Source organism: Myotis daubentonii, chromosome 9 (genome assembly GCF_963259705.1).
Source record: "Myotis daubentonii chromosome 9, mMyoDau2.1, whole genome shotgun sequence".
Lineage (NCBI taxonomy): Eukaryota > Metazoa > Chordata > Mammalia > Chiroptera > Vespertilionidae > Myotis > Myotis daubentonii.
This window is the reverse complement of record NC_081848.1, coordinates 81506831-81530147: the sequence shown is the minus strand read 5'-3', so window position 1 is coordinate 81530147 and position 23317 is coordinate 81506831. Positions and strand designations below refer to the sequence as shown.

General features: G+C 57.3%; 1 protein-coding gene and 1 long non-coding RNA gene across 2 annotated transcripts in view; one reads left to right on the top strand and one right to left on the bottom strand.

Moving 5' to 3' along the window:
* Positions 1–3322, top strand: part of LOC132241455 (uncharacterized) — an 8757-nt gene extending 5435 nt beyond the window's left edge. Inside the window, exon 2 of the long non-coding RNA XR_009454506.1 lies at positions 2210–3322. This is a non-coding gene — a long non-coding RNA (uncharacterized LOC132241455). The remainder of the gene's footprint in view (positions 1–2209) is intronic.
* Positions 2151–23317, bottom strand: EHD1 (EH domain containing 1). The gene is made up of 5 exons (XM_059710187.1): positions 22737–23317; positions 17876–17973; positions 6928–7340; positions 4468–4632; positions 2151–4065 (listed from the first exon to the last, which is right to left on the bottom strand). The coding sequence occupies exons 1-5, from the start codon at positions 23138–23140 to the stop codon at positions 3541–3543; spliced, it is 1605 nt and encodes a 534-aa protein (XP_059566170.1). The 5' UTR covers positions 23141–23317; the 3' UTR covers positions 2151–3540.

The following is a 23317-nucleotide window of genomic DNA, read 5'->3' as shown; positions in this document are numbered from 1 at the left end:
ACCACCCCCCTGGCCCATGGGCGCCACCGAGTCTGTGAGCTGCTTTAGGGAAGGGTGGGTCCTACCTGCTTTGTTCTGGGAGTTGGGTGGAGCGCTGGACTCCCTGCACCGACCCTTAAACACCCCCCCCGCCCCCCAACTGCACTGGGTGCTGAGCAAAAGGTGGCCACCCTAGGGGCCCTGCCTCTGAAGCAGGAGCTCCTGTTTGCATTTTGCGAGCGAGGAATCGGGCGCAGGAGGGAGGACAGGTCTCAGGGAGCCAGCAGCGGAGTGGGATCCGACCCTGGCCTGTCTGCCTGAGACCCGCCCTCTGTGTGCTTTGGATGGAGGGGGCAGACTGGTGGCTGGGTGTCCTGACCCTGTCAAGCCTGGTGGCCTTGGGCAAGGTCTGTGACCGCCTCTTTGAGATGAGAACAGGCAAGGGGTCAGCTTCATGGTAACATTTTTGACGGCAGAAGTGACTGTTTTGACGAGATCTCACGCGAAGGGCTCCCGTGTGGGGCCTGGAGCAGTGGGTGCGCCCCCTTGCTTCCTGCATCGTGGGTTCTGAGGTGCCACGTGGGCAGATGGCCCCAAAGGCCTCTTACTGCAGGAGCTCTGGGTGCGGGTAGAATAAGCTCTCCTGTCCCCCAGCAGCTGTGAAGGGGGCCTTTCACCCAGGGTCCTGCCTGGCTAGGGAGCTGGGGACGAGGTGAGGGCAGATGCTGCCCTCCGAGGGGTGGCCACTCCTTTGTCCACACACTGCCCCCCCCCCCCGAACTCCCATCACAGCCCGAGAAGACCCCCAGTCTGTAAAACTCAAACCAGGGGCCTGAGCTCCAGGCCAGCAGGGTTGCAGCCACCTGCCCTTGGCCCTTTAAGTCTCAGATTAACCGCCACTTCCTGGAGCAGCCTTAGGGGTTCGCCCTGCCTCCGCGTGCTGGGGAGGGTGCTGAGTGTGGGGTGCGCGGGAGAGCCGAGGTGGCGGGCTCAATGGAGGGGCAGAGCGGCCAGGCAGCGCTTCTCACACTCCGTGTGCTTTTCGTGCTCCAGCTTGAGGGAGCCCGCTGCACCTCCTGGTGCCCCTGCACACTGAGGGGCCGTGCCAAGCCTTCCGGGCCCAGCTGCAGTGGTAGCATTTAATCTTTTGAATCTTCCATGTGGGTTTCTCAAATCTGAGTCTGTAGCTATAGAATTGGGGGCGGGGGGGGGGGAGCTGCAGGCTTTGTTTTTCCTTTGAAAAGGGTACTTTGGATTACAGGCTGGTGGGCTCACACCTGGAGTCGGGCACACCGGGTCTGAATCATCCTATACAGCTGCCCGCCGGAGTCTGGCTGTGCAATGGGGGAAAACACCGACCTCCCACCATGACGGCCAAGGTAACCCCGGTACAAGGCAAACTGCCCGAGTGGTGCCGGGCTGGCGATCAGATACTGGTGGTCAGACCAGACACCCAAGCCGGCTGGCACGCACAACCTGCTGGCAGGACCGTGGGCACCTGTTCACATACTGTCTTTTGCCACAAGTGAGCCTGGCGCGCTCCACCCTGATTACATGTCTGAGGCCTGCGTGGTGCATCAGCTCCCAATCTGTCTCCTTCCCTGGGCTGGTACACGCAGTTCCCGCCCCCTCCCCCTCCCCCCCATCTGAGGCACTGCCGGCCCCACCCTTAGTAATTGTATTTTTGTTGCTGGTCTGAGTACCAGCTTCACTGTATCTCAACCCCCCCCCCCCGCCCCCCGGGCCTAGCACAAAGTCCAGTCAACCACTGTCTACTTGACCCCTCCCAGTGCCCAGAGCCCCACGGGCGCCCACCTGTCTGCCCATGTCCAGGGCGGGCCCAGGTTGGAGGAGATGCTGTGAAGATCATACAAGGCAGGTACCTCTCCCCAGCCCCAGGGCAGGCAGCCTAGTTCTGTCATCAGAGATTCTCCCAGCTTCACCCCGTCCTCTCCTAAAATAAACCCCTGCTCAGCCCCCACGGAGCACAAGGAAAGGGGTCATCAGCCCCGTCTGCGGGCATCTATTAAGAGGTAGTAGCTGCCAGAGCTGAGCGTGACTGCGCCTGGGCCCCACCCTGGCAGGCTTGCCAATCTGTCCCTGCCCTGCCAGTGCCCCAGCAGGCACCGTGGGGAGCAGCCCTGGGAGAGAATGCAGCACCAGAAGCCAGCTTCAGCACAAACTTCTTTAATTCAAGAAAGTCTTGTCTTAGTTGCTTTTCTTCCCACAGATGAGCGTGGAAAAGCCACTGCATCGGAAACAGTGAATTCTCAACAATGCACCTTCACCCTCATCTAATACCGCACGGAATGGTGGGCCGAGGCCGGCTGGACGTAACCAGGCCAGTTCCTGGCCACTGGGACCCAGCGGACGGACGCCTGGAGAGCAGCACTGGGAGGGTGGGCGGGGCTGGAGAGGTCAGAGTGCAGGAGTCCCTGAGACCCCCGTGGGAGTGATGGCCCGGACATACTGCTGCTTAGACAGCCCGACCAAGGCAAAGCCGTGAGGCGGCCTGAGCTGGCCACTCGCTGCCTGTTTATTCTCAGCCTGGGGAAGGGGTTGCTCTAAGGGCATCCCACCTTCCTTTGCTCAAGGGGCTGGGTTATCCCTGGTCTCTGGCCACTAGGCCGGGGCTAGAGCACCAAACCATGCCAAGTTCATGAGGACCTAGCACCCACCCAAGGGTGGGGCAGGGAGGTGCACCGGAATGTCCAGGGAGTGAGAGGGTGCCGCAGAGAACACCTCTGGGGTCCCCGGCGGGGGAGCTCTGCACACACCGTGTCTCATGGCTCCTGGGTAGAGCTGCCCCTGGTTAGAGTGGGAAAGGAGACAAGAATCACAGCTTCTGAACGAGTGGTTGGGAAGTTACTGGAAAACCCAGTCAAGTATAAGAGGTGTTACTTTTACGGAACCAACATTAGCTTATATATCTTCTGGAAGATGTTTTCTTTCACACCCACCCACCCCTCTGATCCCCCAAAGGCAGCTGGGCCTTGCTTCGGTGACGGCCACGCAAGGGGCGGGAGGCCAGGAGAGCAAAGAGCAGGGCTGTGCGCAGGGGGCTGAGAGGTGGCAAAAGGCACAAGAACCGAGTCCGGGACATGGGGAGGAGGCCACTGGCCCGAAGAAGCTTCGCTCAGTTTAGGAATAACCCAGATTCAGCCATTCCTGTCTACACAGGCCCCAGCCCGGCAGCTGCCAGGAGGGGTACGCTGGGAGTGGTTGTGGGCGCTGAGTGCTGCACAGCCAGAGCGGGAGGCAAGGGGGGAGGCCAGCTGTGTGCGTGAAGGCATGGGGCTGTCAGACGGAGGAGGCAAGAAAGAAGGCCGCCTCTAACGTTATATATTAAAAATATCCATAGTTCTTGTGCATAAAATTCCATCATTCACATACGAGTATCACCCTGCCTCCCTGCTGGGCCCAGGAACAGCCTTTGAAAGAAAGATGGTGGTTTTCCTTTTCAAGAGCCGAGGAGACAGCCACTCAGTCTTTATGGACCTTGAGAACCGGCGACCCTCCCCGCCCCCCGTCTCTGCTGGCTGGTCGCACGGGGCCGGCTGGTCACTCGAGCCTCCGCTTGGAGGGTGGGATCAGGTGTGGGGGGAGATCGGTGGGCAGCTCATGGCCCTCCAGCTTGACTTTGATGAGGTGGTTGGCCAGGGCAAACTCCTCGTCGTCCAGCAGCCCGTCCTTGTCCACATCGGCCAGCTTCCAGATCTTCCCCAGCACCGTATTGGGCAGCTTGGACTTCACCATCTCCTTCTTGGCGTTGGCGCCCGTGATCTTGCCATTGACGGGCGACAGTGTGTAGAAGATCTCGTCATAGGTGGGCTTGTCCTTGCCTACCACCCACTCGATGTCATCTATGCCCTCCCCGGCCCCCTCGCCGTAGCCGTGCCCGAAGGGCCCATTCATGGTGCCGTCGAAGGCACCGCCCTTGACGACCTGGGAGGGCATCTGGGACTCCTCCTGGCGCACCATCACCATCAGCCGGGCGATGTCGTTGGCCAGCATGTCGTCCACTGTGTCCAGCAGCTTGGGCTTCAAGGCCTGGAACTTGGTGAAGTCTTGGCTCTGCAGCAGTTCCTGTGGTGGGCGGGAGGAAGGAGAAGGGTGGGTGGGCCCTCCCAGGCTCCAGGTGGAGTGGGCAAAGCAAGGGTTCCCAAGAGAAAGCGGGTTCCTCATCACAGCCCGAACCACTTCACAGCTCAGGCAACTCGGTTAACCCCACTGGGCCCTGGCTCCCCCATTCGTAAACTGGACGGTAAAGGGTCCCTTCCCGGCAGGGCTATGGGGAGAATGAACTGGGATGAGGCCAGAGTGCCTGGCCCTGTCCCCCACCCCCTGAGGACCTGGGTCAACTCCTCCGATTCGGGTGGGGGGCTGGTGACTTTCCCAGCTGCTTCCATTTTGGGAGCCCCACCCCACAAGACCCGGTGCCCGGCCTTCCTCATGCCCCCAGCCTGCTTAGGGTGCGGGCCACCGGACCTGCATCTTGCGGAGGCTCGGGAAGTCGCCAGGGGAGATCTGATGCTCCCGCTCGATCTTGGCGTAGATCTCTCCCAGGTTGTTCACCAGCTCTTTCTTCTTGCTCTCTTTCCCGAAGACATTGGGCATCTCCTTCTTGAGGGAGCTGATGATGTAGGCGTGAACCTGTGCGCAGAAGGGGCAGGCGTCACAGGCTTCCTGGACACCTCAGCAGGGGTGTGGCCTGCGCCGGGGCTGCCCCAGGAAGCGGGGGCTGTGACCCGGGAGGGCAAAGGCAGTCCAAAGCCCAGGTTCTGCTTCCCGCTGCCTCCCTCTCCCAGGGACCCCTCCACGGGGCAGCAGGGCAGGGCCCCCACCCTCCTGCATGTGCAGACATGTGGACGCTCACATCGAGCTCATAAAACTCCACCACGGCCTGAATTATGCTCCACTTTGTCATTACCAAAGCCTTAGGGGTGACTAAGGATTAGAAAAACGCCACAAGCTTTCCCCAGATGTTTCAAGCTTTATCTTAGCTTCGATACCTTGCTTACACATCTGCCAATTCAAGGCGGCACACCTCCATTTCCTCAGATCGGGCTGGTAATGCTGACAACCCTCCAGAGCACCAGCCCTTCAAATCCCCTGCCTTTGCCACGCAGTGTCCAGCCTAGGAGGGCTGCAGCCAGCCCGCCAGCCGGCCACCTTCTCAGACTCCACCCCATTCCATCCCTCCACGGCCTGGCCCTGGCTGCCCTGGGCCAGGAGCCTGGCTGAGAATGGCCCGAGGGAAGCAGGCCTGGCACAAAGAGCCCAGAGCCCAGAGCCGCACTCCAGGAGAAGGAACAGCAGGTGGGGGAGAGGCTGGAGGCCGGGTTTCCCAGGCAGGGACTCAATGTGCCCTCAGACCGGGAGATGACAGCCATTTCTGTAAGTGAACAAGCAGGAGGAAGTCTGCCCTTTGTTCTGTCCTGGAAGGGAGCTGGTCCGAGCGGGCAGCCCTGCCAGGAGAGGTGCAGGGCAGGGAAGGGAACCCTTCCCTGTGGTCTCTTCTCCGCTCACTGCCTGTCCTCCTTCAGCCCCGGGTGTCCCTAAGTCCTCTGAGGTCAGGTGCCAATTATTCAGGTTTTCTCACAGGTTCCTTTCTTAGAATGAGCGACACTCGCCAAGAAGGCTCCAGCAGAGACACAGCTAGGAAAGCGCGCACCCTGTGCTCTCCTGCGGGCCTCTGCACCTTGTCTAGGCAGACAGACCACCAGGGGCTTGAGTCCAAGTGCTCAGCAGGGCAGACGTGGGCCTGAGAACCCATCTCCTAGCGAGCTCCCATGTGCTGGTCCAGCACTCTGGGCGACAGACATAGCCGGTGGCAAAGGATGAGGGTCAGTTCTCATTACTCAGGCCGAAAGCTACCCGACACCAGGCCTCAAGGGAGGGTGGGGTGCCCTGGGCCACGGTGTTCTGTCCACGGCGGAGCCTCAAAACCTCAGGCTACACACGGGCAGCGGCTCCCTGAGGCAGGAGCAGGCCGGCAGGGCTCTTCTCGGCTCTCCCAGGACAGGCCTGCCGCCCAGCGGGGAAGACCCATCCTCAGTCCTGATACTCAGGGGCCCAGGGTGCCTGCTTCACAGGCCACAGGAATGCTTTCGCCAAAACCAAACACTACACACTGCCTTCCTACCCTCTGCACGCCGCCTGCTCTCCACAGCCCTTTCATCAGAGATCGGGGATGCACAAGGGCCGCTGCAGGCCACTATCGCTGACCAGCCAGCCCAGGGTCTCATGTGCTTGGCCAGACACTGAGATTCCAACCTCTTGAGCAATTCAGATGCTGCCAGAAGGTGCCAGCAGGCCCCGCGCTTCCGCAGAGGGGCAGGGATGGTTTAACAGGGCCTCCGGAGGCTGAAGCCACCCAGCATTCTCTCTGGGCCCACAGGTTAGAAACCCACCTCTCCACTAGCTTCCTGTCCTGGCTTAAGCATCAGCTCCCACTAGAGGCCCCCCAGCCTGGCCCAGCCCACCAAGATAGCTCCCCAGTCTGCTTCTGCAGCAGCCTGTCGTCTCCCCAAATTGTGCTTTATATGCTGTATGCCTTCCCCCCTATGACTGACCAGTGCTACAAGGGTGGGGACCTGCTGTCAGTCCCCACTGTGTCCCCAGCGCCAGCATCTGCCAACTGTATTTCAGTGCTCAAGAGACCTGTGGGCGGAAGCCCGTGAGGCCTTAAGCTGCACCTCCACCCCCTTCCACTCCCCAGGCTGCTGATGGTACAGTGGGACCTTCCATTTTGAGGTTCACGTGCAGTAAGAATTTCACTTAAAAAAACAGCTGCGCCCACAGGTGCAGAGAGAGGACTGGTTCAGACACAGTGCAATGGGGCTGGGGGTCTGCAGAGATGGGTCTTGGGCAGACCAATCCCCGGGCCCCAGTGGCAGTCCCAGCACAGGAGCCCACCCCGGAGCAGGCATGCCATCCCAGGCCTACCTTGGCCAGCCTTGCCCTCTTGATCAGGTCGTTGAGCTTCCTGAGGGCAGCGTTCCGGGGCAGAGACTGGATGTCCTTGAAGAGGTCCTGCTCCTCAGCCTCGAAGAGCTTGCGGTTGTCGGGGATGAGGAGTGGGTGGGACCAGAAGGAGCCGATGTAGACCCTGACCACCTCGGGAGTGTTGATGATCTTCCCCAGGGACCACATGAGGGCCCCGTACACCCGCATCAGCTGCTGGGTCTCGATCTGGTCGGCCTTGTTCAGCACCACGCGGATCTTGTCCTCGTGGTTCTTGAGGGCCTTGATGACTTCTGAGAACTCGTCGGAGATGTCCAGCTTGTGGGCATCGAAGAGCAGGATGATGCGGTCGACCCGCTCGGCGAACCACTCCAGGACAGCCGCGAAGTCGTACCCTGTGGGAAGAGGAGGGTGAGCTCAGGGGCCCCAAGGGACAGGCGGCTCTGCTGTGGCCTGGTACCTCTCCACCTGGGTCATTTACATTTCCAGGATGTACTCAGCACCCTGAGGGAGTCATCAGGTCTCCCATTTCTGTACCCACCACGGTAGCGCCCTCACCCATGCAGCACCTGGCATTAAGAGACGCTTAGAAAATAAACAATGCAAAGGAAGTCACCAAGCCCACGCTCTGAAGTGGGTGTGACTACGGCAGGAGTGAGGAGACCACCCAGCAGCACGGCCCAGCCCTGTGTGGCCAGGACAGACTCGGGTGCTGCCAGCCAGGTGCCCTGGCACAGCAGTGACAGCGAAAAACAGCGCGAGCACCTGCCAGCTCCCTGTTCTGCAGGAATCTCATGCTTCCCTACAACAGAGGCTGGCAAACTGCAGCTCAGGGTCCAAATCTGGCCGACCCCCGGCTTCTCCACGTGAGGTTCTACTGGGCTACATCGCCTGCGGCTGCTTTCGTCCACAGCGCGGAGTTCACGGTGTTGCGACAGACTGTGAAGCCTGCAAAGCCAAAAACATGAAGTCTCTGACCCCGACGGAGTTTGCTGACCTCTGCTCCACAACGAGCTCATGAAGTGACAAACCACTTCCCTCGCTAGGTCTCAGACACTTCCCTAAAGTGAAGGGCCGATCTGACTCGTTTCCACTCCATTCACGGCGGGCTCCCACCGACCAGTGGTGCACGGGCGTCTGTGGCAGAGAGCGCCAACAGAGAGCGCTAACCGGAAGTCTTCCTTCAGGAACAACTGTCTTATTTCAGCTGGACTTCCCTCCCAGTCCCCCCGCCAGCTGCCTGACAGCAGAAACGAACAAGAAAAGGAGTGTGAGCCCTTTGTCCTTTTGCCTCTCCTGCGCTGGAATGGACATGTGACAACGGGAGCTGGAGCAGCCACCTTGGGTTCCAAGCAGAGCTGAGCGCCCAGGACGGCCTTGCTGAACTGCTATGTTTCACAGAAGCTGCCTGATACCTGACTGAAGCCAGTGGATTTGGGGGCTTCAGTAACAGTGGTTGAATTTGTACCCTATTTTGTAATTACACTTCAAAATGTTTCCATTTCTTTCACTTCCCCCAGAAGAAGGGAAATTGTTTCTCACCTTTTAGGAACCCTAAGGAGAGGTAGGAGCCCATGTGGAAACCAGGACTTCAGAATCTCTGGGAAGCCTGGGCCCCAGCCCCTGCACTGCATTGCCTCTCCGGGTGACTCTGGGCATTTCCTTGTCCCTGGGATCTGTCCTCTCGTTCTCCACCTGCTACCCACGGGCCACCCAGATGGGGGCCGGCTCTCTTAGGAGCCCCCTGTCCTTCCCAGAGTGCAGTCAAGCTCCGGAGACTGAGCCAGAGAAGCCACTCCTGTGGGGAAGAGCCAGGGACACGAGCCAGCCACACCGATCTCCCCCACTTGGCCCCTCCTCAGTCCCCCCTCAGCCCCTTGCCAGGTGGGGATTCAGACCTGTGTTTTCTAGACCATGGGAACAGAAAAGCTATCCGGTAGAGGAGGAGACCAAAGAAAAGGACAAAGTGTCAAGAAAGGGCCCAGCCCTACCTACAGGGCCACGGGGAGGGCAGTCCCGCTCTAGGAACCTGAGGCCGAGCTCAGGGCCGAGTGCCAGGCCACAGCCCGGCCCTGAGAGGCTGCCGCCTCCACTGGGCCAGAACCCTGGCCCCCTGCCTGGCTGCATAAACACTCTGGCTGCCAGGCCCCCAGGTTCAAGTGTGCTTCGGAGTTGTCTGCAAGCCTGAAGCCACGGCACTCCCAGCCTCTCCCCGGGCACTCAGAAAACAGGATTTTAAAGAAGACGGTTCTGGATTCAACCCCCAGCTCCAGCCACTGACTTTGTGACCCTAACTTCTGAGTTACTCATTCTTCGTCTATCAAGTTTAAAAACCAAGTCCTCCTTCTAAGATCATGGGAGGGTCACATGAGGCAATGTGTCGGGCTCCCAGCACAGGCCCGGGCGCTGGAATGACTTCCATGGAGGCGGGGCGAGGGGAGAGGTGACAGGGCCACTGGACATGGGACAAGCAGCCTGGGACGGCATCACTGGTCAAGAACTGCGTGACCAATGTTGGGTCTGGCTGAGGCCAGAGGCCAGCTCTCCCCTTGTGGCCAAGACATGGACACTGGAGGAAGCCCCCAAATCCACGGCTTCTGCGCACACATGGCAGCCTCCGGGGCGACGCCGAGTCCGCCCACCCCAGCCACCAGGAAACAGGATGCGCTAGTCAGAGGCAGCCACTCGGCTGGCTGTGGTTTCTTGATGCGGTGGAGGTGAGGTGGAAGGGCGGGGGGGCATCTAAGCCCCTGCGACTCTGAACCCCCAGGCTGGGCAGGGGAGCAGCCGGCCTTCCGAAGGCCCGGGCAGCTGGAGGCAAAGGGCAGGGCCACCAGCCTCCCGTGCTCAGGGTGGCAGGGCATGGAGCAAGTGCCCTCACGGCTGGTTCCAAAGTACAGCCCCTGTGGCCCCAGCACATTGGGGCCAGAGCGAAGCTGTCTGCAGAAAACCAGAAAGGAAGGCGCAGGCGCGGGCTCAGGAGTCTCAGGGCCTGCCCAGGCCACCCCGCCAGCGCCTTGTATGGCTGGCTCTGTGACCAGCAGGTCAGCGCTGAAAAAGCGATGACTCAGGACTGAACAGAGGCTCCCTCTCAGCAAAAATGAGGCCCAACTTCTCCCCTCGTCAAACTATTTGTCCTCAGACGGACACAAGTTCAAATGACCAGAGTCCCACAGCTGGGGAGGCAGCGATGCCAAAACTAAAGCTTTGGGAACAGGGGCGCCCTGATGGGCTGGGCTCAAGCCCAAGTTAGCTTTGGCCCAGGAGTGACGACAGCAGCGGGGAGCTGAGGTCACCCCCACACTCCACCCATCGGGGCCTCCCCCTCCCCAGCAGTGGGGGGCCAAGAGCACGATGGGGAGAGGGAAAGGAGGAGGAGGTGGAGCGAGGCACCGGAGTCACAGCCTGCAGATCCCTAGCCACGGCCAGAGCTGGGTGCCCCGGCTACACACTGTCACTCACCAGCACCTCAACGCAGAGCCAACACAGCTAAGTCCACTTTTTTGCAGGTGAATGACATTTCCTGTTTATTATGGAAAACGCTCGCTTTTGGTGAGAGAGAAGGGAGAGGTCACGGTTCCATTCCTGGTCAGGGCACATGCCTGGGTTTTGGGCTTGACCCCTAGTAGAGGGTGCATAGGAGGCAGCTGAGCAATGATTCGCTCTCATCATTGATGTTTCTCTCTCTCTCCCTTTCTGAAATCAATAAAAATAATCTTTTAAAAAATGGTTAAGTCTTGCTCTGGCCAGTGTTGCTTAGTGGTTAGAGGATGTCAGGTTAGATCTGTGCGGTAGGCATCTCTCTCTCTCCCTCTCCCTCCCTGCCTCTCCCTCCCTCCCTCTTCCTGCCTCCCTCTCCCTCTCCCTCTCCCTCTGTCTCCCTCTCCCTCTTCCTCTCCCTCTCCCTCTGCCTCTCCCTCTGCCTCTCCCTAAGAATCCATGGAAAAAATACCCTCAGGTGAGGATGAACAACAACAAAATATGGTTAAATCTTATGTTGTACACATTTAACCCCTCCCACCCACACAGTCCTGGGGGTTGGGAGAAGAGAGGGGAAAGGTGGAGCCCATCAGGCTGTGTGGACACGAGGCCCTCACCTTGGCTGGGTGCCTTCCCGACAAGCCATGCTTCCCTCTCCCCACACCAGCACCCAGCACCGAGGTGCAGAGGCAGCAGCTGTGATTGCCGCCTGCTCGCCCTGCTCCAGCACCTCCAGACACAGGCAGTTCCAGCAGCCAGAGGGGAAAAGCTGCTTCATACATTCCTAAAGCTTCTAGAACATGAACAATAGAGGGTTTGTCTCCAATCAACTTCTGTTTCCTGCCATTCAAGCTGTGTGGACCTGGGTATTTCTTACCATCGCTCTCCATCACACACGTTTCCAACTCATGCTGGACCAGGAGAGCAAAACAAATATTAAAGAGCTGAGAAGCACCCGGCCGGTGTGGCTCAGTGGTTGATCTTTGACCCATGAACCAGCAGGTCACAGTTCAATTCCCGGTCAGGGCATATGCCCAGGTTGCGGGCTCCATCCCCAGTAGGGGGCGTGCAGGAGGCAGCCAATCGATAATTTTCTCTCATCACTAATGTTTCTCTCTCCTCTCCCTTCCTCTCTTTGAAATCAGTAAAGTAAAAAAAATTTAAAAAGAAATTCAAATTTGCACTGGACACAAATGTTTATAGCAGCTTTATTCCAAACTGCCCCAACTGGAAATCCAAATACCCTTCACTAGCTGAGTGGATCAAACGATGGTGGGACAGCAGAGCAACAAAGGAGCAAACCACCGACACTCAGCTACGTGAGGGCCGAGAAAGCACAGGCCAAGTGAAAGCAGACACGCCAGACACACCCTGAGCGATTCCCTCCCGACATTCCGGAAGAGGCGAACTCTTAGGACAAGTACCAGATCAGTGGGTTGCCTGGGATCAGGAGTGACTACAAGGGGCGCAGGAACCTTCTGGGGTGATGGGAGACTACACGCAGGTCATGGTGGTGGTTTCAAGACAGCTCGGGGGACTGTGCACCTAAAAAAGGTGAATGTGACTGTGTACAACGGAGACCTCAGTAAACCTGGCCCAGCAACACAGAAGGACAGGGCCGGCGGGGAGGACAGATGGGCTGTGGAACCAGGCCCCCTTCTGAATCCTGGAGCTTCTACCCAACAACCAGCAGTGTGACCCAGCCAGGCCACGTTCCCCCTGAGCCTCAGTTTCTTCATCTGTAATGTGACGATGGCATGTTTCGCCCTCACAGCGCTGCTGTGGCATCGAGGGAGCGCCTGGCACACTGTAAGCTCTTGGTAAATGTTTGCTCGTACTGACTCACAGGATTTGTACTTTGGACTCAAGAAGCTTAGGTTCTAATGGGTGTGTGGGCAATGACCGCTCCAATGCATGAAGAATGCCTCGTACCCCAAATATAAACTGAGCATTTGCAGGCGCTCGGGCCAGCTGCTACCCGGCCCGCCGCCGAGCTGGCAGCCTCGGAACAGGTGCCGAGCGCCGGCACCAGCTGGTGCCACTCCTCCGTAGGCAGAGCCGGCAGCATTCCCATCCAGGGCTTGGGCCCAAAGCTGCCTGGCTGGACAGGGCGGGGGCAGCGGGGGCAGCGGGGAGAGGAAGGCTTCAGGAAGGGGCTGCCCAGGGGCCGAGCACCCAGGGGACCTGGAATCTGGGAAACCCCGCTGAGTCAGTGCTTCCCCACCCTCCAGCTCAAGATGCTATTCAGAAAAACGTCTTCCCCATCAGAGTCTGGGAAGTCCTGGATTTTCCAGTGCCTTTCTTTTCAATCAGCTGACATCTGTACGGCACTCGGCTGTGCCCTGGGCACCGGGACAAGAAGTCCATGGAGCAATGCCTGCAACCCGGGCAAGAACCGAGGCCGCACATTGTCCTCTCACTGGAGTGGCTCCTGAGGTTGCAGCTTCTGTGCGGCTCTGGCCCCTAAAGTACTGACCTGGGCCTGGAACCTTCGGTCATTAGCTGTGCTGTGGGCGCTGGGCAGCCAGGAGCACGCAGCACTCCAGCCTTACAAGGGGCGTTTGGGAAGCTCCATGGAGCATTCTAGGCTGAAAAGCCCCGGTGAAACTCTGGCCCGGAGGGCTTTTAGGGCTGGGGCATCTGAGGAGGTGGTCAGCGCGAGGGTCAGCGCGAGGGACGGCTCAGGGATGAGGGCTCCAGCTCTGGCCTGAGGAGGCAGAGCCTGACTATGAAGGAGCAGGCCGGCTCCTGGTCTTAGACAGACCCTGGGAACCAGGGACAGTGAGCGGAGGGCAGGTGAGAACCCAGGGGACAGGCAGCCATGGTCAGGGCTCCTAGGACTGGTGCAGGGAACAGGGAAGGAGGAGGCCAGCACGGTGACTGCAGGTCCATTCTGATCTCAGGCCGGCAGAGAAGCGTTGTAGGAGAGCTCAGAAGCGCTGCACAGTGATGACCGAAGAGGGTCAAAGACTTGTCTGATCCAAGCTCTCGGGGGCTCCTTCACCCCAGAGCACCCTCAGCACAGTGCAGTGTGAGCACAACTCCTGCTGGGTTCCAATCCTCGCACCACACATGCGAGCCTGTGTGTCATCTTGGGCTAATTACTCAACTTGCTAAGCCTCTGTTTCCTCCTCTAGAAAGCAATAGCTTCCTCTTAGGTGCAGCTGCTGTGACAATACGTGAAGTGGGTTCACGGGGCACAAAGCCAGGCACAAGGCCAGCCGGCTCCGGCCTCCTGATCCAAGTCTGAGCACGTCACTGCTGCCTCACCTGCCACAGGGAAAACTGACTCACAGGTCCGCGCAGCTCAGCCACACGGCCATGGCAGGAGCACACTGGCTGGGACTCCCACCTGAGGGGGCCTCCCCCGCTGCTACCAAGGACCCTGGGGCGACTGTGCAGGCGCCCAGCAGCCGGGAAGCCCAGGGCACCAGCCCAGCCGGCCCGACGCCCTTTGAGACGCCTTGCCTGTCGCACAGGCAGCACTCCCGAGTGAACCCTGCGTCCGCAGGTCACCTTTTCGGCTGACACAGGAGAACGTTATCTATCAAGTCACTCAGAATATTAGCCCAACAGGGAAGTGGGCCTGCAGGTCCTACCTTACCTCCAGACAGTATCTCCTGCACACAGTAGGGACCACGGGGGAAAGGCAGGAGGGACCAGGCCGCAGGGCGGGAAATGGAAGCGGGTGTAATGAGCAGCTCTAATGCACACACAACCTCCAGAAGGATGTTCTGTTTCCAGGGAGGGAGGCTGGCGAAGCAGACGCCCATGCTGCTTGCCCGGGAACGGGCTTCTGCTGGCTCTGTCTTTCTGAGAGGGAAACACCTGCTTTCCACACAGCAGCAAAGGGAACAGAGGCGGCGGCCGGGAAGCCGGGACGCACTGCCCTGCTCTGACCTCCCTGCAGGACCAGGCGACATGGGACCTTGGCAGTAACTGACGGGTGGGGCCTCAAAGAGAAATCCACTCCCTTTCCATCCACCAGTGGCCACCGCCCCGGGACCCGCACACAGCACATCTAGGAGCCCGGCAGGATGGCCCTTCTGCTGAGAACATGCTGACACCAAAATGCTCCACAGCCAATTCTAACTCGGTAACTTCTAGTGAAACACTTTAACCCGAGACCTCTAGGGTTACAAAGGGAAAGAAATGGCAAAATCAGTTTGATGTCTCACTATACGTCACAGCAGGAACACCCTTCTCTTATCAGAACAATGCACTTACCTTTTTAAAAATTTTTTAAAAATTGCTTTGAGAGAGGGGGAGGAAGAGCGATTTTTGTTATTCCACTAGTTTATGCTTTCATTGGTTGATTCTTGTATGTGCCCTGATGGTGACTGAACCCGACATCTTGGAATGTCACGATGACATTCTAACCAACTAAGTACCCAGCCAGGGCCCTGTGCGTCTCATTAAGCCACCCTCCTTCCTGTCCATGATGGGTGGGAAGGCCTGTGGCTGCCCAGGGACCCAGAAGGGCCAACACCCTACACCTGCAGAAGAACAGCAGGGCCCACAGGTGGAGCCGGGGGAAAGCTAATGGAGCCCATCTCCTGCTGGCTTCCTCTCCCAGCATTTGCCCTCTGCACGCAACTTGAAGGCCAGGGCTGCCTTGCCCACCGCGTGCTCCCCTGCCCCCAGTCAAATACACTCTGTGCGACTGCTCTGGGGAGAGAAGGGGAGGCAGGGAGGCAACAGCAAGCAGACAGGATCTGGGTGCCTAATGTAGCAAGACATACGCCCCAACCTCTCTGCCGGCTGAGCTCTAAAAAGCTGAAGTGTCAAAGCCAGCCAGCAGGGGACTTCCCAGCACTGGCGGAAAGAGCTTTTTCTGAGTTCCCTTTTCCGTGACAACAGGGGCCACAGAACCCTAAATCCTTTCCCTAAGAATCTTCACTCCCAGCTCTGAAGGTCACACTGAGGGTGCATTCTGGGAAGATAAGCCGCTTTTGGTGAGCTATTGTCCTTTATGCACAGATATTCACAACTGGCCTCTGGGGCTGGGAGCATGTGGAAGCCCAGAGGAGGCCCCAGTCGGAAGCCCCTCCGTTCACTCCTCCGGGTCATTAAAAAGAAAGCTCTATACGGGTTCAAAGAAAGTCCCTCTAGGACAGCTCAACCCTGGAGGGAGATTGAGAATAAATCCCCTTTGTGGGACTCTTCCTTTAAGAGTAACTGATTCAGCTTTTCTGGCCTTATTTTGGCAAATGTCAAGGCTTAGGCACTTTCTTAAAACCACATGCTGACCTGACAAGCTCAGGGGAGGCCTGCATGGCAGTCGTGCAAACTCAGAGACCTAAAGTAACCACAAAGGATGGTCTGAAATTAAACTTTAAAAGCAGTTATGGTGGGCAGTTATGTCCTAGGCCGGCGTCTTCACTCACAAGGTCAACCTTTACCTTAACTGAGCCTATCTGTCCTTTTGCATCTGTGATAACATACCCTTGAAATGTCTGGGTAACTTGTAACTTCCCTTTTTCTGGAGCCCCTGGGGCACAACCAAATGTGCGGGGTGCCAGGACAGATACCACAGAGTCCTTCATCATCATGTTAATTGTTCCTGCACCCACCTAAGTGTGTGTCCATCATTTTACTTTTTATCCGATCCCAGGGGTTTCCCTGCTTTGCTTTATCCCTCCTCCTTAATCTATCACCAATGGATTTCATGTAACCCTCCTACATTTGTATAAATGAGCATTATCTCATTTATACATGAGGGGCTTCCGACTGGGGCCTCTGGGCTTCCACCGTGCTCCCAGCCCCGGAGGCCAGTTGTGTATATCTGTGCATAAAGGACAATAGCTCACCAGAGCATTATCTCAATTCCTTGAGGTTCTACTTCCTGGTATATGTGGACAGTTAGGCTCAAATAAACACACAAAAATTCCTTACAGGTTTCAATGGGTTGTTGTTTTTTACGTTAACAGCAGGTTGGAACAATAACAGCAATAGGAGAAAACTGGCCCTGGCCTCTTAAAGGGGCCCCTAAATCTGCTCCTTGAACCCCTAGGATGTCATTATCCTTGCGTGGAGAACCTAAAAGCTTAAGACAGATCTAGAGACAGAGCTAGAGCAGGTCAGTAAGCTCTGATGCAATCCTATAGGCAGGGGACACAGGCCTGGAAAGGAAGAGAAGCAAGGTTTGCCAGCACCAATGACTGGGCCCCACAATCTGGGGTGATGGTAGACTATACGTACAGATCTAACCTGACATCCTCTGACCTTTACAGCAGACACACACGACCCCCCAAATCTCAGGCTGCTGGCTTCAGTGCTGAGCAGGTGTTTCCCTCTCAGTGCTCATCAATGCTGGGCAGCCCAGAGAAAAAGGGTGCAGGAAAAATCTGCCAGTTGATGGTTAAACAAACTTCCCTTGTCCTCAACCCCTCTCTGAGATTGCCCTCTCATTTTCAATTTGCAGCTGCAGGCTCCCCTCCTGGCCTGCCAGATATCATCTGCCTGTCCGCATGCACCTCTAGGCCCCAAGCTCCCCTCCCTTCTACAAAAGGGGGGTGGCGGGGAGAGACAGCAGAAACAGAGCCCAGTTCAGGCGCATCCTGAACCAGATCTTCAGAAAAGCTTGGCAAAATCGAACCAGGAGCTTACAAAACTGAATGGGTCTGGTGCACTCAGACTCAGCACAAACAACGCGCAGGGAGACTGCAGACATTTAAACACATTTCCGCTAGCCCCTCAACGTTCAGCCAATGCCTGCCAGTCTCCGCTTGGTAGCCTGCTAGAGTCCAGCTGCTTTCCCACGGGCCTGCAGGGCTCACTGGGAATGCACATGGTGTTGGGAGGCAAAGCTCTGAAACACAAACTAAGGTGAGTGAGCCCAGCCAGGCCGGCGGGCTCAGTGGTTGAGCATCGACCTATGAACCAGGTCACGGTTCAATTCCCAGTCAGGGCACGTGCCCGGGTTATGGGCTCCGTCCCCAGTGTCGGTGTGCAGGAGGAAGCAGGTCAATGATTCTCTCTCATCACTGATGTTTTTAACCCTCTCTCCCTTCCTCTCTGAAATCAATAAAAATGTAAAAAAAAAAAAGTGAGTGAGCCCAAAGAGCCAGGGGCTGGCTCATTCACAGTCAGCAATGCTGGCTGAAATACCTTGGAGCCCAGACACTAAGCAATTTCCTATGACCTCACAGCCAGCCTGAGGCCCCAGCTCCAGTCCTGTCTTCCTTCCCAGCATGCCCCAGGGGCCGGAAAGCACGAAAGCCACACGCTGGCTGTGGTTTCACCGGGTGGCTCTTGTAACTTCAGCAAAGGAGCCAAGGAAGGAAGGAGCGCCTTGGCTGGGCGAACTGTGGACACAGAGGGCGCATGGGAAGTGGGCTCTCCCTTGGGCTGGGACAGCCCTCAAGGGCAGCACCTGGTCTGCATCGCAGACATCAGATGGGGGAAGCCCGACCACCAGAGGTGCCCTGGGCTGTGTCGGTCTGTTTACCTCTGCTGATGCGCTGTTTCTCCCCGGACAGGATCCCGGGCGTGTCGATGATGCTTATGCTATCCAAGACCGGGTTGGGCAGCTGGGCGCACATGAACCTGCACGAGCAAGAGCCAGAAGAGAGAGGTCAAGACTCAGTTATCGCCGCTATGGAGGGCACAGCGGTGCTTTCGGTGCTCCCTCGCCACCTCCGCTTCCTTTCCAGGAACAAGAAACTTAAAGGTTTTCTATCAGCTTAGTGGCCAGGGGTGGCCAGCAGGCTGCACACGGTCTCCTAACGGATATCCAACCAGCAGGCTCAGACTGACCCACATCAGCACGTCCCTCACATTTAGCTTCCCCCCAGTTCAAGAGTTCAGCACTCAAGTTGCTGACATGTTAGCATGAGCCTAGGTCACCATTCAACCACTGGCTACACTTCTTTTTAAAAAATGTTTTAATTTATTTATTTTGTTACTCCTCACCAGAGGATATCTTTTCTATTGATTTTTTCTAGAGAGTGAAGGGAGGGGGAGAGACAGAAAGGGAGAACCATTGATGTGAAAGAGACACATGGATTGGTTCCCTCTTTTTTTTAAATATATTTTTATTGACTTTTTACAGAGAGGAAGGGAGACGGATAAAGAGCTAGAAACATCGATGAGAGAGAAACATCGATCAGCTGCCTCCTGCACACCCCCTACTGGGGATGTGCCTGCAACCAAGGTACATGCCCTTGACCACTATCAAACCTGGAACCCTTCAGTCTGCAGGCCAAAGCTCTATCCACTGACTCAAACCGGTTAGGGTGGATTGGTTCCCTCTTGCATGAGCCCTGACCGGGGGCCAGGAATTGAGCCTGCAATGGAGATATATGCCCTTGACCAGGAATTGAACCCGCAACCCTTCAGTCCAAGGGCCGACGCTCTAACCACTGAACAAACCGGCCAGGACTGGTTTTTATTGATTTTAAAGAGAGAGGAAGGGAGAGAGAAACATCATGTGAGAAACACTGATTGGCTGCCTCCTGCATGCCCCCTAGTGGGGATTGAGACCATAATCTGGGCATGTGCCCTGACAGGGAATTGAACCAGCAACTCTTTGGTACATGAGACAATGCTCAACCAACTGAGCCACACTGGCCAGAGCACTACTGGCTACATTTCCACACACCAAAGAGAGTAGGTCCTTTCCTACTGCTGCTGCCTTTCCCAGCCCTTCCCTTCCCCCCAACTCCTTGGGAGAAGGGACTGCAGTGGCAGCCAGGGTAAGCTGGAGGACCACACAGGCTGGTGGTGGGCAGGGAAAGAGACATCATTCTCTGAAAGTCAAAGCGTGCAGGAGGCAGCTGATCAATGATTGATGTTTCTATCTCTCCCTCTCTTCCTCTGTGAAATTTAAAAAAAAAAATCTTTAAAAAAATAAAAGAATGAAGGCACAGAGAGGCTAGCAACTCATGAGTGAGGACTTAGCTGTGTGTGCCTAAGTTCCCACTGGACTTAAAACAGCAAGGCGCTGTCCCAACTGGAGCAGAGATTCTTGATTAGACACAGAAAAGGCTCCTTTGACAACTTCTCTGGAAAAGGTATTGTGAGCAAAGAAAACACTGACCCAAGGTCTGCAGGACACCGGCTTAAAGCGGCCTTTCCAACAATTGGGAGGAATCTGAGCTGATCAGCTTCCCCTTTTGGCCCCACCCCCTTGGTGACCAGAGGCCCCCAGGCTGAGGGTGAAAGGTACTGCCTGCAAACACAACAGAGCAAAGCCAGCTGCCCCACAAGGTGAACAAACCTTGGACCTCATCCTCCCCAGTGCCAGCAGCAGAGCTGCGTGCTGTAAACAAGCGTGTGCCAGACCTGGGGCTCCTGCTAGGGAAGGGAGTCACTGGAGAGAAGACCCAACTAAAAGGATCCAGAGTAAAGCTGGCTCTGGGTAGTCACATACAAAATGCCTTGTAGCCCTGGCCGTTGTGGCTCAGCTGGTTGCGTGTCGTCCAGTGCACTGAAAGGTCACTGGTTCGATTCCTGGTCAGGGCACGGACCCAGGCTTGATCCCTGGTACGGGGTGTGTAGGAGGCGGCTGACTGATGTCCTACTCTGGCATCGATGTTTCTCTTTCTTTCTCTCTCTCTCTCGAAATCAATTAAAAATCTTAGAGAAATAAAGCCTCCTTGCACATGAGCCTGGCGAGTGCATTAACATGCTCTGTGGCGGAAGCACTCAGGGGAGCAGGCGGTACAGATGCATCCCATCCCATCTTCTCACCAACAAGAATGCACAGATCTCACTTCACACTACCGGTGGGTGGGAACGTCACACAAGGAGTTTCCACAGGACCATCTTAGGACACCCTGACTGCCCTGCCTCCCTCAGTCAGCTCCATCTGATTTTGGTCTTAGAACAGCCACTTAGGGGCAAAAGACCGGAAAGTCAAGTTCATGACTCAATGGGTCTCTTTAAGAGCCCTGGGAGAGGCCGTGCCAGCCAGAGAAGAGCCCCCTTTGTGTGCCCTGCTGGCCAGGAGGCACAGACTGACACAGCTCAGGCCTCGGCTTCAGTGCACACCCATGTCCCCCACCCTACGCTGTAAGGGCCTCTAGGCAGGGCCATTAGCATTTGGGGACCCTTTGGAGACGAGGTGGTAGCAAGAAGGAAACAAGTGTGGCTGTTGGCTGCTGGGGCACCAGCATCATCCAAGTGCCTGTCTGGGCCCAGCTCTCCCGAACGGCTCTTTGCCAGGCAGAAGCAGCAGCAACGGGCTGCACAAACAGTCCGCCTAGCAGCCACCTGCAGGGTGAGCTCCACAAATCAACCCGGCTCAGGGGCCGAAGAGTTTCCTGAGCGGATGAGGTGGGGATTGCCTACATCAGCGGTCGCCAACCGGTGGTCTGCGGACCACTGGTGGTCCATGAGGTCCAAAAGGTTGGCGGCCACTGGCCTAGATGGCTAAGATCCCTTCTAGCTACAAAACTTTAGGTCGGCAAATTCAAAAAAGAGGCCATATGCTCTGGTCGGGTAGTTCAATTGGTTAGAGTGTCGTCCCAATACACGCCAAGGTTGTGGTCAAGCACATGTAAGAATCAACCAATGAATGCTTGGATATGTGGAACAGCGTATCAATGTTTCTCTCTCTCTCTCTCTCTCTCTCTCTCTCTCTCTCTCTCAAATCAATGAAAAAAGCAGGCCATATGCCCATTTCTTCTTCCAAAAAAGGTTTACTATCTCAAGCAGAAGTGGAAACCTAAGGGCAAAAGAGGTAGGTCTAGCTGCCCTTCCCTGTAGCTCCCAAAGTTCTGCGTGAACATAGAGACCTAATAATGCCTGGAATTCCCAGCACAGCAGCCAAATTTTCCACAAGACTGCACCGCGCCCACCAGCTAACAGTCGGAGCCAATCCCTATCTACAGGCACAATAATTCTAAAACGCCAGCATCCTCCAGAGAGAGGCTCCAGGCTACGGGCCGCACCTCTGCAGGGGCCCTCCCCAAAGGGCCTGACTCAGCTCAGGCCCTGACACACAAACGCCATCGGCTACAAAACAGGAGGGCAGGCTTACAGGCCTGAAAAGGGCAAAAAGACAACTGCAGCCTGTCGTCTCTGTTAATGGTCGGCTCTGTGACTGGAACAGGCCTGGGCGGCTGGGATTGGGGGCAAGCGGGTCCACCCTGTCCAGTTGGACAGGGTCTGGGAAGGAATGTGATCACACAGGGCGGAGACTGGAAGGCAGCGAGGCCCAGACTGCGCACGGCATGTGGAGTCACTCCTTGAGTGGGAGGCGGCAGAGTGTGAGGTCCCGGGTATGCACCATGGGGATGAGGGGTAAGGATTTTAAGAACGCTGACTAGGGCTCCCAGTTCCTTTACAGAAGAGTGAGTTTGGCCGGGTAGCTCAGTTGGTTAGAGCATCGCCCCATACACCCAGGTTGCAGGTTCCATCCCCAGTCGGGCACACACAAAAATCAACCAATGAATATGTAAGTAAGTGGAACAACAAATTGATGTTTCTCTCTCTTCCTAAAAAAATTTAAAAAAAATTAAAAAGAAAATCAATCAATAGTATTTTTTTAAAAAAGTGAGTTTGGCCGTTGCACTCCTTAGAGAGGTCAATGCATTTCATTGGTTGCATCGGGAAGGATAGAATCTTGGAGGACCGATCCCTCTCATCCCCGGAAGGCAAGTTTCACCCAGTTAACTGGGAAACTTAACCAAGTAGGTTAAGGAACCTCCTAGTCTAGTGCGTCTGCAGAGGGATACAGGGTCCAAATCTCATTCCAGGGCTCCCAGGGTCACCATGCGAGGCTGCCTCCTGTACCCCCTAAGGCAGCCAGGCCCTGAGAGAGGTTCCAGCCCATCGGCCTGCGGTCCCCAACTGGGCGGGCGCGCAGATCCTCCCTGCCCCACACAAAACCAGCGGCCCCAGGGCAGGCAGCGCAGCACCAGCAAAAGAATGGCTACAAGTTTCACCATATTTTCCACTTAAGAAACAGGCCCTTGCGGGAAGAAAGGGGTGGTTTGAATGAGTTAGGTGAATAGGGGAAGCATGTGGACACATGACTAAGCCCCTGGTTCTGAGGGAAGTGGGGCTGGGCTCTGCGGGGGTGGGCGGGTGGGCTGGGAACTAAACTGATAACCTAGAAAATTCGGGGAGGTGACAGACCCAGGGGAGGGGGAGCCGCTGATGCCCACCCCAGAGCCACAGGTGGGTTTCCCATGAAGCGGCAGAGGACCCTGTCCCCTGACCCGGCCCGGGGAGTGGTCGCTGAGGGTCTCGCCGGGGCCCTGGAGACAAAGGACGGCGGGGCGGCGGCCGCGGGAGACCCGAGCGCGGGGTCGGGGGGTCGGGGCTCCGGCCGCCCCCCTGCTCCCCAGGGCAGGGGCGAGTACCTGTTGAGGAAGGCGTTGCCGAAGGCATTGAGCTTGCGGAAGGGCCGCCGCGGGTCCACGACGAGCGCGTTGCCCGGCACCACGCCCTCGGTGGGGCCGTGCATGACCGCGATGAAGGAGTCGGTAGTGGGCTCGGGCCCGATGCGCATCCCCGGGAAGTCCTGCTCGATCAAGTGCCGGATGAAGGTGGTCTTGCCCGTGCTGTACTGGCCCACGAGCAGCACCATCGGCTTGTTGTCGAAGTCCGCATCCTCCAGCGCCGGCGAGTGGAACTCGTGGAAGCGGTAGTGCTCCTCCAGGGGCAGCAGCTTCTGCGAGTACAGCTGCCGCAGCCCCTCGGCCACCGTCTGGAAGAGCTCAGGCTCCTTCTTGCGCCGAGCGTCCTTGCTGACCCAGCTGAACATGCTGCCGGACACCGGGCGGGCTGCTGCGGGGAGAGCGGCGGCTGGAGCGGGGCGAGGCGCGCAGCCGAGGCGGGGCCCGGCCGGCCAGGGGCGGAGAGGCGGCCGGGTGGCGGGGCGAGGGGCGGGGAGGGGGCCGCACTGCGCAGGCGCACGTCACAGGCCGCGCAGCGCCCTCTG